Source organism: Nannospalax galili, unplaced genomic scaffold (assembly GCF_000622305.1).
Source record: "Nannospalax galili isolate Female #2095 unplaced genomic scaffold, S.galili_v1.0 scaffold724, whole genome shotgun sequence".
Lineage (NCBI taxonomy): Eukaryota > Metazoa > Chordata > Mammalia > Rodentia > Spalacidae > Nannospalax > Nannospalax galili.
Genome location: NW_008350617.1, coordinates 373554 through 385029, shown reverse-complemented (window position 1 = coordinate 385029; position 11476 = coordinate 373554). Strand labels below are relative to the sequence as shown.

Genomic DNA, 11476 nt, shown 5'->3' with positions numbered 1-11476 from the left:
ATATAAATTCACATACTAACAGTGAGATTTGTTGATTCTTCCTTTCCTTTCCCCTTTCCCTTCCTTCTTTTCTTCCTCTCTCTCCCACTCTCCCTCCCTCCCCTCCCGTGGTTCCCCCCCGCCCCATCCCCGCTTTCTGAGACAGGGTCCCCTGTTCTGTCACTCTTCTGTCCAGTTCCAGTAGTGACATGGACACAATAAGGTGTGTAAACGTTCCAGGGCTGAGCTGTCTGCAAGGTCAATGTTTATTCAGCTTAGAGCAATTTCTTTCCAAGTCCTACGCTTGGCAAAACTTCCGGTGCGTCTCACGAACTCCCTGACACTCGCAGGTGCTCCCCTGTAACCGAGGAAGGGGCCCATTGAGCTGAGAAGGGAGTTGGGGAGACGGAAAATGTGTAGGGATGTGATTCCATGGAGCAAGAGGAGGCAGAAGGGCGGTGGGGAGTCCAGACAGAGGGCAGAGGAGGGGGGTCTTGTAGTCCAGGTCCAGGAGACAGGATAGAAGGAGCTGTGAAGGAGCTTGTGCAGGGATGGGGATTCCCCGGGGAGGAAAGGGGGTGGCCTTCGGTGACAGGTCTGTGGGTGGCGGGGCAAGAGCTTGGGCCGTCAGCTCTCCCCGCAGCGCAAGGCTCCGACTGCTGCCGGGCTGGAGCCTCTGGATGCCGCACCTTGGAGGGGCGGGGAAGGGGGGACTCCAGGCCTGCGATTGGCTGCCGCGCCCACCGCCGCTGACGCGCGGCGGGCGGGCCCCTTTGTGACGTCACAATCAGCTGTTTGAACGTTCCAATTTGTGCCCTGAGCCCCGCCGCGCGGCTGCACAGACTCAAAGTCCGGCGGGCGAGCGCTGCAGCTCCCAGCGTCCGATCGCGAGCCCCGCCGCCTCCCTTCCCGACCCCGCGATGCGGCCCGGGCTGTGAGCAGCTGGCTCCCCCGGGACGCCTGGCCGCACCACTACCTCAGCGCACCCCAGCTCTCTGCAGCGTCCCGCCCCCAGGTGAGGCCCGACCAGCTCCGGGCGGGGGGCTCCCCGCGCCCCGGGACACGCCCTGCGCCCCCCTCGCCCCGGCCTTTGTCTGTCTCTGCCGGCGGTCACCGGAGCCGCGTTCTCGTCTTCCTATTGGTTGCCGCCAGCCGGTAGACCATGACGTCGCTTTATTTGCATATGACATTGAGACGTCACCAAGGCCAGCACCGCCCTCCAGGCTTGCTTGGGTGCTTGTCCTCCCGTGACGCGGTGGGCTCTGTGTCGAGCCAGGTCAAGGGTGAGAGACGCGGAAAGGCGAGTGGGACCCGAGGGGCCTCTGCGGTGTCCTTGGTGAATCTAGGGCCTGGGGTCAGGCCTCTCATTGGCTTTTTCCTGCGACTTGAGGAGGGGGTCGGACGGCACAGCTGTCTCCAAGTTGAGGGGGTGCTCAGTGCATAAAGGTGGCCTCGAGCTCTAGGTCGTTGGGACAGTACCAGATGGTGCCGGATCCTCTCTGGCTCTAGCCCCCCCCCAACATAATAACAGCCTCTTAATCCCTGACATGTGTGCTTTAGTTGATGTCACTCGCAGTCTATAAATGTGGAGGGTCTTAAACTTTTCTTCATGAAGGGGAAACTGAGGCCCAGAGTGGTGAAGTAGCTTACTGGATATCTCAGCCAATTAGAGTCATACTCAACGAGTGACAGATTCCTTAGCTGTGGGCAAATGCATAGTAGAAGCTCAGTTCAAGTAACAAGCTGTGGGACTCTGTCTTGGGCTCAGCACCATCCCAATTTGATAGGGCTTCTCAGTTTCAGTCCTGAACATTTTTCCAGGAGGTCTATAAAGATTGGGCCCCCTTTGTGGTCCTGACCTTCCTGCCTTCACTCCACCTTAAAACCCAACAAAATGTCTCCTAGCTGTTTTGACCACAGAAAGATGAGTCACTAGCTGCTTGCCCTCAGGTGTCTCCAGGGCAGATGTTGGGAATGAGGTGGGAGTTCCATCTGTCCGCCTCTCATCACCTCTTTTGCTCCCAAGCTGTCAGCTAGGAGGGACTAGATCTTCCTAAAACTGGTGATTCCAGAGGTTATGCTGTCCCCCCTCTGCTTTTGACTTTCCAAGTGGGTAGATATAGAGGTTGGATCTGGAACCTCATACCAGGCTGGGGTTTGCTCAAGAATGGGTTGGGCTAGAGGTGGCTTAGGGCTCAAGTGCTATTCTGGGCACAGCTGCTGTAGTATTAAAGTGAATGGTTCTTCCTGGAGCAGAGCCGGGAATCTGAGAACCAGGAAGCCAGCTGGTTAGGAAAGAAAATCCAAGAGGCTCTCCAAGTGGTCAAAGGAGGGGGCAGGCACTGGCTGGCTGGTGCTACTGTCTGTCCTGGCTGTCTGTCACTTGCTGTATGACCTCAGGCAAGGAGTTTCTCCATTGTGCCTCTCTTACTTCAACCTGTCTATAGTTGAAGAGGCTCATTGCAGGTTCTGGTACACAGTGGGTGCTCTAGGAAATGCATGTTGAAGCTGATGCCCAGAACTCCAGAACTTTGTACAGCTAGGAAGAAGGGTAGTGGCTGGATGAATGTCCTTGTCTGATCTCCATGTCTCATATTCATCATTATATTCTTAGATATTATCTGTTGAAGCTTTCCTGATTATAAATAATCTTGACTGGATGCTCAGTAACTTGGGCCTAGGCCTGCCCTACCACTACCAAGCTGTAGCTTTTTGGATAAATTTATGTTCTGTCACTTTCATGTCTCCAGTCCCGGAACAGGGCAGTCTTGTCTTGACCCAGGGAACGACTGGCTGAAGGCTTGCTTGGGTCCTGGTTCAACCCTTGTGTTTATCCTTAAGGGTTTCTGGGATCTGACAATTGCCTTCCTCCATCATCATCTACCACCGACCCGCTGTCTTACTAGGACCAGGCAACCCTATCTTCTTCCTTCCAGCCAGGGATGCTGTCCATGAACAGGAGCCTGGGAAAAGGGGAGTCTATGGGGGAAGAGAGCCTATGGGCATAGGGTCCTCATAGCTCATCTGGCAGATATAGCTTAGGCTTGCCCAACCTCATGGAGTTTCTACTAGCTAGTGCTTTCAAACCACGTGGGTTTGGTTTTGTTTTTCTTTCTTTCTTTCCTTTCTTTCTTTCTTTCTTTCTTTCTTTCTTTCTTTCTTTCTTTCTTTCTTTCTTTCTTTCTTTCTTTCTTTCTTTCTTTCTTTCTTTCTTTCTTTCTTTCTTTCTTTCTTTCTTTCTTTTTCTTTCTTTCCTTTCTTTCTTTCTTTCTTTCTTTCTTTCTTTCTTTCTTTCTTTCTTTCTTTCTTTCCTTCTTTCTTTCTTTCTCTTTCTTTCTTTCTTTCGACAGGTTTTCATGAAACCCCTGCTGGCCTTAACCTTACCATGTAGCCAAGGCTGACTTTGAACTCTTGATACTCCTGTTTCCACATTCCAAGTACTGAAATTACAGTCATGTACCATCATACCCAGCTATTTTGTATTTTTTTTTTGTATTTTTTTTTCTGGTCTTTTTGAGACAGGGTCTCCCTGTAGCCCCAGCTGTCCTGGAACTCACTATGTAGACCAGGCTGGCTTTGAACTCACAGAGATCTGCCTGCTTCTGCCTCCCGAGTGCTGGGATTAAAGGTGTGTGCCACCACGCCTGGCACTTTTTTTTTTTTTTTGTCTTTTTGAGACAGGGTCTCCCTGTAGCCCCGCTGTTCCAGAACTCGCTATGTAGACCAGGCTGGCCTTGAACTCACAAAGATCTGCCGGTCTCTGCCTCCCAAGTGCTGGGATTAAAAACGTGTGCCACCATGCCCAGCTAATTTTGTATATTTTTATCTTGTTATGAATAATATTGTATAAATTTAGGAAATTAAAAAAATTAAATTTTATTATTTTTATTTTATGTGTATGAGTGTATTGCCTGCATGTGTGTAAGTGTATCTGTGTCATGCAATGCCTATGGAGGTCAGAAGAGGGTGTCAGATACCCTGGAACTGGAGTTATGGATAATTTTTAGCTGCCTTGTGGGTGCTGGGAATCAAACCTGGGTCCTCTGCAAGAGAGGTCAGTGCTCTTAACTGCTGAGCCATCTCTCCAGCCCCAAATTTAGGAAAATTTTGAAGTGATATTCTAAATTCTTTTTCAAAAATTATAAAACTTATTTTTATTTTATGTGCGTGAGTGTTTTGCCTACATGTAAGTGCACCATACCTGTACAATGCCCATGGAGGCCAGAAGAGGGCATTGGATCCCCTAGAACTGGAGTTACAGACAGTTATTAGCTGCCATGTGGGTGCTGGGAACTGAACCCAGGTTCTCTGCAAGAGCAGCCAGTGCTCTTAACTGCTGAGCCATCTCTTCAGCCCCACCACACAGGGTTTTATAGTAGTTCTTGGTCCCAGGGAGTCAAAGACTACTGCTTAGAAATCTTGGTGAAATCCCAGATCTTTCTTCCTAGAAAAATACACATAGACATGGCCCTAGTTACCAAATTAAAAAATGCCTAATCCAGACAGACACCCAGCAAAGGTAGTGGACTACAGTGATTACAGATGCCACTTCTGAAATCTGACCACCTGGGTTCAAAACCTACCTATGTCTCTTACTAGCTATGACTTTGGGCTAGTTACCGTATGTCTCTGAGCCTTGTTTTAACTATCTACCTGAAAAAAAGATATAGTAATTATTATTTCTTTCTCTCATTCTCCCTTTCACTCTCCAGTTTCCTCTCCCTTTCCTTTATTTATTTCTTATTTTATTTTATTTTATTTATTTTGAGGCATAGTCTCCTTGTAACCCCAGGGTGGCCTCAAACTCACAGAGATCTGCTTGCCTCTGCCTCCCAAGTACTGGGACTAAAGGCCTGCGCCACCATGCCCAGCTTTGTTTCCTTTTCTCATACGATCTCATGTAGCCAAGGCTGGCTCTCTTTTTTTCTTTTTTTTTTTTTTTTTTTTTTTTTTTGAGGGAGTCTTGGTAGCTTAGACTGGCCTTGAACTCACTATGTAGCCAAAGCAGGACCTGAACTTCTGATCCTCCTGCTTCCACTTCCTAAGTGCTGGGATGACAGGTGTGGGTCATCCTGCCTGGCTTTGCACTTCTATGCTCCTCCTGCTCTCCCCCCAAGTACTATTACAGGTGTGTACCACCACACCTGGCTCCACTTTCTGTATCCTGCTAGAACTATATGAGGCAAAATAGGTGAAATTGCTTAGTGTAGTGCCTGACATATGTGTGTTAATTATATTATTATGATGATAATAAATGCAGTATGGGCAATTTGTTCCCTCAGTGGAAAATTCCTGTTTACTCTCCAAAGCCCAGCTTGGATGTTTCATCACTTCTTCCAAATTCCCCAAAGCAACTTGTAATAGCAACTAGTTTGTTAGTTATTGAATGCTTAGTCTGTGCTTAAGCACTGTTCTAAGCACTTTATAAGTGTTTGTCTCATTTAATTCTTATTAGGGTATTATTATTATTTGACAAATGAGAAAACTAAAACAATAGTTTCCTAAATTCAAACAGGAAAGCCTAGATTTGAATGCAGATAAGCACACACACCAAAAGCCTGTGTGTGCTTCTCTAATCACTGCTCTGGGGGCTGAATGTGATCTCACTGTGTCCTCTTGTCATGGTTCTAACATTTTTGTATGTTTCTCAGGTTTTTGCACTGCCATAGGGCGCCCCCTTGAGGTTGCTTCACCTGCTGACCATGTTCCAGCGTTTCACCAGCCTTTTCTTCAGCACTCCTTCACCTCCTGAAGACTCCAACTGCCCCAGGGCCTTTGTCTCAGAGGAGGATGAAGTGGATGGTTGGCTTATTATTGACCTGCCCGGTGAGGCCTGAGTCTGGGTTGGGGAGGCTGGGTAGCAGCACTCTGATTCCTGGGCCTATGAAAACATTGTAAGGACAGGGGAAGGGAGGTAGCTGTTTGGGGATTGGAGTACCTAAGCCTACTGGTACCCTGAGGTTGAGTCAGTGAGCTTGGAGGTGCGGTAACACGGACCGGTCACCTGTATGTCTGGGCCTTTTCCTGGTGGCTCATTGTTGGGGCATACATTTGGGGCCCCTAGGGCAGCAGGATAAGACTGCCCCGACCTGTGGGTACTTCCTGGGCATGATGGGCAGGGACCTGTGGGCCCGACTAACGATGCCCTTTCTCTCCCTGTCCCATCCCCTGTGTCCGATATATGTATGTGTGTATGTGTCTGTGTGGGTGTGTGTGTGTCCCACCCTGCTGCTCGCCCTCTGCATGGCTCCCCTCTCCCCTGCCCCTATAGACAGCTACACAGCTCCCCCCAACCCTGGGCCCTCCCCTGCCCCGGCAGGCCGCCCTCCGCCCGCACCCTCCTTGATGGACGAGAGCTGGTTTGTTACCCCTCCCGCCTGTTTTACTGCAGAGGGGCCTGGCCTTGGGCCTGCCCGCCTCCAGAGCAGCCCCCTGGAGGACCTCCTCATCGAGCATCCCAGCATGTCTGTTTACGTCACTGGCAGCACCATAGTGCTGGAGTCTGGGCCCCCTTCCCCTCACCCAGAAGCTGCCTTGCCTGATCAGGACCTCAGCGATGGGTGAGCAGGCCCGGGGTGGACACTGGAGACTAGGGTCTAGAAGCCTGGCAGGGCTTTTCAGAGATGCGTCTTTGAGGCAAAGGGCAGCGCAGATGGGCTGTTGCCAAGCCTACAGATAGAGAGAGGCATGGTCTTGTGGCCTGCGGTGTGGCCAGGGACAGACTTGGCTTAGAGTGCTGGGAGCATCTTGAACAGTTAGTCCAGAGCACAGAGGGAGTGGGGTTTGTAAGACTGGGGGTTGGAGCCGTCTTCCTATTGTTCAGTTTGCTTGACCCAGGGTGGAGTGGAGGAAGCTTCTCCAACTGGGCTTGAGGAAGAGTTGGTGCGCATCAGTAGGGCATCAGGTATTCCATTCAGTAAAGACTGTGAGGTTGGGAGATGGCAGTGAGGTTGAGGATGTGTCCTCCCAACCTGACAGTCGCACTCTGTCCCTGCAGAGAGTTGGCGCCCGCCCGCCGGGAGCCCAGGGCCCTGCACCACGGGGCTGCCCCTATGCCTGTGAGGGCCGTGCTGCTGGAGAAGGCCGGCCAGGTGCGGAGGCTGCAGCGGGCCCGGCAGCGTGCTGAACGCCACACGTTGAGTGCTAAAGTTTTGCAACGGCAGAACCGCGCTCGGGAGAGCGGTGCACGCCGGCCCAAACACCAGGGCAGCTTCATCTACCAGCCGTGCCAGCGCCAGTTCAACTACTGAGTGCCCCGTCCTGCGCCACGGATCCCTCGCTGTCTCCTGATCCCCTTTGGTCCCCTCTGCAGCAGCCAGTGTGCTGCTCAAGGGGGCGTCCAAGGCCCGCTTCGATCTGAACACAACTTTCCTCCTTCCTAAGTGTGCGGGATGGGGTGAAGGCTTGTGACTCCCTGACTTCCGGGTCTCTGATCTTCTAATTCACCTTTGAACCTCTAGCTCTGTCACTCTCCCATCTCAGTATCTGATCCTCCCACCACCCCAATCCCCACTCCTAATCTTGTACTTTTCCTTCTCTGAGCCCTGTCCCCATCTCTCCCCTTCATCATTGCCCTCCTGGTCAATCCTATTTCTGAGAGCCTCTCCCACCTGGCTCACTCTCCACCCTCAGCTCCTACTTTACAGGACTTTCCCTTTCCTGTTTGGCTTTACACCCATTCCTGTTCCCTTCTTCATTCCTGGCAATTTCCTCCCAAATAAAGGGAGGGGACTCTGAACCCAACCCCGAACAGGTACAACAACCTGTCAGGCCTGGGCCACTGTCCTCACCCTACAGTCAGGGGTCAGGTTTGCTTTTAGTCTCCCCCTTTTCTCTGCCCCGGGGGCTGGGCTCCTTGGAGCTGCTTAGGCTTGCTTGGAAAGTTAAAGTATGTAGAGGAAAATGGTGAGATGTGAGTTAGAGAGAGAAGGTGGAGGGAATCAAGAGAAAGAGAGGGAGCCTACTGGGAGATGCAGACAGGGACAGACAGGTTGAGGAGCTGTAGGGAGCAGGGCGTCATGAGAGCTGGCATTGTGCTTGGTCAGAGAAGCTAAGCCCTGCTCTCAAGCTTGAGTCTGGAGTCTGCCCCCATTTTCTTTTCCTATAATCCTACCTCCCCAGTTTTTCCTGTAATCTGTCTTAAGGACCCCCCCACCCCAAATCTGGAGTCTGAAGGGCTTTTACCCTGCCACCTTACCTTGACATGCCACCCCAGGAGTAGAAGCTGGGCAAGGCCCCGCCATCCTGGCCATCTCTGTCCTCATGTCCAAGGTGCTAGAATTAGTTTAGGAGAGATGCAGGCCAGAGGGCTTCCAGGCAGGGAAAAGGGTTCATACCCCAGGCAAGAATGCAGAGGGATGATGGGCAAGAGGACAAGCTGTGGGGCAAAGCCATCTCCAGACTTGACAGCTTTGTCTCCATCTTGCCTCTGGCCTTATATTTCATATTTTGTTCAGTATAGCTGGCTAATAAACACTCCTGGGTAGGAGGCCAGGAGCTTCACTGTTCCAATTTCCAAATTTTTCATACTGAGAGTCAAGGCCTTCAAGGGGCTTCTTCATGTTCTCTCACAGGGCTCTTCCATTCTGGGTGCCCTATGGCCCCCTTTCCCTTTTTAGTGAAGTATCTGGAGGAAGGAACCTGAATCCTTGGGTAGACAGGGATAGGGGTGACCAGATTCCCGTTTTTTCTTGTGATGGGGCTCAGACACCAGCAACAGCCTCTTGGGATGCCCTGAGTTGCTTCTGATTCTTTTTAGCTGTCCTTTGTAAATGTGTGCTCTTCCTTCCTTAAAATTTTAAAGATTTCCTGTTACATACTAACATAGGTCTTCCCTTTTTCTTCATACCAATTCCAGGTTTCCAGGCCTCACAGCCAAGCTGGGTTGGAGAAAACTCTGCATTCCTATGGGTAAAACCAGCTGCCCTTTCTGATCCTCTCTTGCCAGGTCTCACGTGGCATGTGGGGAGAGGAGAGGGTATCCCCCAGGATGCTGGGATGGGTCTTCTCTCCCAAGGAATAAGCCAAACTGAACCTATAAGCAGACCGAAGACCCCACACCAACCCTCAAGGGCCCTCCCTCGTAGTTGATAGCCTTGTTTCTCTCCCAAGTTCTTCAGTTACAACCTAATACACTTTCTCTACTAGCTATCCCTAAGGCCACTTCCCAGCCAGCTTAGGATCTCCAGCACTTCCAAAAGCTGAAACTCCCTTTAGCCCTTCCGGTCTACTTCTCACTGCCAGATGGGGCCCAGGCTTAGTCCTGGGCAAGTGCCCATGATCCTGCTGGCAGGGGAAGTTTAATAGGGTATTTGCCTCAAACTTCAATAGGCCGCGCCCCTGATCTGTATTTCTAGAAGCTCCTGTAGTTCTAGAACTCTCCAATCTCTCACCTGACTGGTTGCAAGGCACTTTTTTTTTTTTTGTACTTTCCTATAGATTCTGTAGCATTTGAGTGTGGCAATATCTTAATTGTGTATAGATTTCTAAGACCCAACACTACTCAGTCTCCTGCTAGTCCGACTCCTGAAGCATCAGACCTTGTCATACTGTATTGACTGCGTATGTGCCTTTCACCTTGAGCATGCTTCAGGATTTTTTTTTTTTAAACCACAGAACTTGAATATACAAGGGAACCAGAATTCACAAAGTCCTATGCAACCCTAGACAGGAGGGGATTAGAGTCTGTCTTGACTGATGATTTCAGAGACCCTAGAGAAGTTTGTACCAATTTGTGAGTATTAATGTCAATACTACCAGCACTTTGCCAAAACTAAGGATGTCAGAGGGACCTGTTTCTAGAGAAGAGTCCCAATTCTATCAAAGGGCAACTTCCAGCTTTCTCCAATGTCTGAGTGGTTCTCTTGAGCTGGGTGTCACTTTCTAACCTTTGCCAGTCTAGCCCCAGCAGGGCACTGTGTGTGTGTGAGTATAGTTTGGTGCTGTTTTGGAGTATGCCTGCTCCCCAGTCTGGAACCCTCTGATCAACTTGCTGTGACCTATAATGTCTTAGGTGCAACAAGGACCCCACCAGAGCTCATGGATGGCTCCCTAGATCCATGAAGCTTTTGAGGGGACTGACTGCAGATGAACCACAGTCTGCTTCTAATACCTTGCTTCTTACCTTGCCACCTAGTTCCAAATGGAACCAACAAGTTGAGTGTATCCCTGTTGGGTGTTTTGTGTTGACTGGCTGAAATGAAAAAATTTGACTGACCATGTTGTGATGTGTCGACAGACTCAAGGACACAACCACCTCGACCTGGTCATGTGGCATGCCTGTGTATGTGTGTAACAGGATTCTGATTGTTAGATTGTAATGCTATTCCTGTATGGGAGAAAAAATAATATAAACAAATAAAAATCTATTTAAAGCACATTATGCTTTCTGCCTGAGTTGAGCTAATGTATGAGAAACACTATCTCAAGTAGAGTGAAGGCATAGGGTATTATTATGAGGCTGGCTTTGGTTCTGGTGTGTCATACAGGATAGGAAGAGGGTAAATAAGCTCACTGGGAAGGGAGACAATATAGGGCCTGACTCATAAAATATTTTTAGAAGATTCTTATAAGACATATAGAAAGACACCTGAAATGCAGGGATGAGAATGGGAGCACAGCAGAGGCACTGACCATTCTCTTAGTCTCAGACACTGGGTTATGGCAAGACAAGGAGTCACTGGAGGGGAGGGGATAAAATGCAAATCTAGTTCTAAGTGACACAGCAGAAGGTTGAGGCCCAGGCCAGACAAGACAAGTCCAATTAGTAGAGTTCTCAGGACTAGTAAGATGGGCTTTAAAGACTACAGATTTGGGGGGCTGGAGAGATGGCTCAGCAGTTAAGAGCACTGACTGCTCTTGCAGAGGACTGGGTTTGATTCCCAGCACCCACATGGTGGCTACAAACCGTCCTTAACTCGTTCCAGGGGAATCCAAAGCCCTCTTCTGACATCCGCAGCATTGCATGACACGGGTGCAGGCAATACACTCATACACATAAAATAACAATAAAATAGTTTTTTTTAAAAAAAGACTACAGATTTTGAAGAACTGATCTGTCAAAGGAAAAAGTAGGCCTGAAATATGAGAAATAAGCCAGAGAGAGAGAGAGATTGTGACTATCTCTGAAATATGACCCTTTTAACTTAGGAGCTACCCATTTAACTTCAAAACTGGACTATGGGTGGAATCCTGACCTAAACTGGGCTAACTTTAATTTTTTTTCATTTTTATCTTGTTTTTGAGACAGGGTCTCCCTGTAGCCCCAGCTGGCCTGGAACTCACTATGTAGACCAGACTGGCCTTGACCTCACAGAGATCCACAGGCCTCTGCCTCTCAAGTGCTGGGATTAAAGGTGCGTGCTACGATGCCCAGCTTTTATCTTCATTTTTTGAGACAGGGTCTCCCTGTAGCCCCAGCTGGCCTGGAACTCACTATGTAGACCAGACTGGCCTTGACCTCACAGAGATCCACAGGCCTCTGCCTCTCAAGTGCTGG

The 11476-nt window shown here is 49.8% G+C and overlaps 1 protein-coding gene across 4 annotated transcripts; it reads left to right on the top strand.

The window, feature by feature from the left end:
* The first annotated feature begins 776 nt into the window (after window positions 1-776).
* On the top strand, window positions 777-10357 carry Tp53inp2 (tumor protein p53 inducible nuclear protein 2). Of its 4 annotated transcripts, none has more exons than XM_008847887.2 (4): window positions 777-994; window positions 5631-5805; window positions 6371-6539; window positions 6977-10357. In XM_008847887.2, the coding sequence occupies exons 2-4, from the start codon at window positions 5682-5684 to the stop codon at window positions 7227-7229; spliced, it is 546 nt and encodes a 181-aa protein (XP_008846109.1). In that variant the 5' UTR covers window positions 777-994; window positions 5631-5681; the 3' UTR covers window positions 7230-10357. The 4 variants fall into 4 exon arrangements, with proteins under 4 accessions (XP_008846109.1, XP_008846107.1, XP_008846108.1 ...); XM_008847885.2 differs by having other exon boundaries at window positions 6251-6539; XM_008847886.2 differs by lacking the exon at window positions 777-994 and adding an exon at window positions 1179-1262 and having other exon boundaries at window positions 6251-6539.
* Window positions 10358-11476: the final 1119 nt, after the last annotated feature.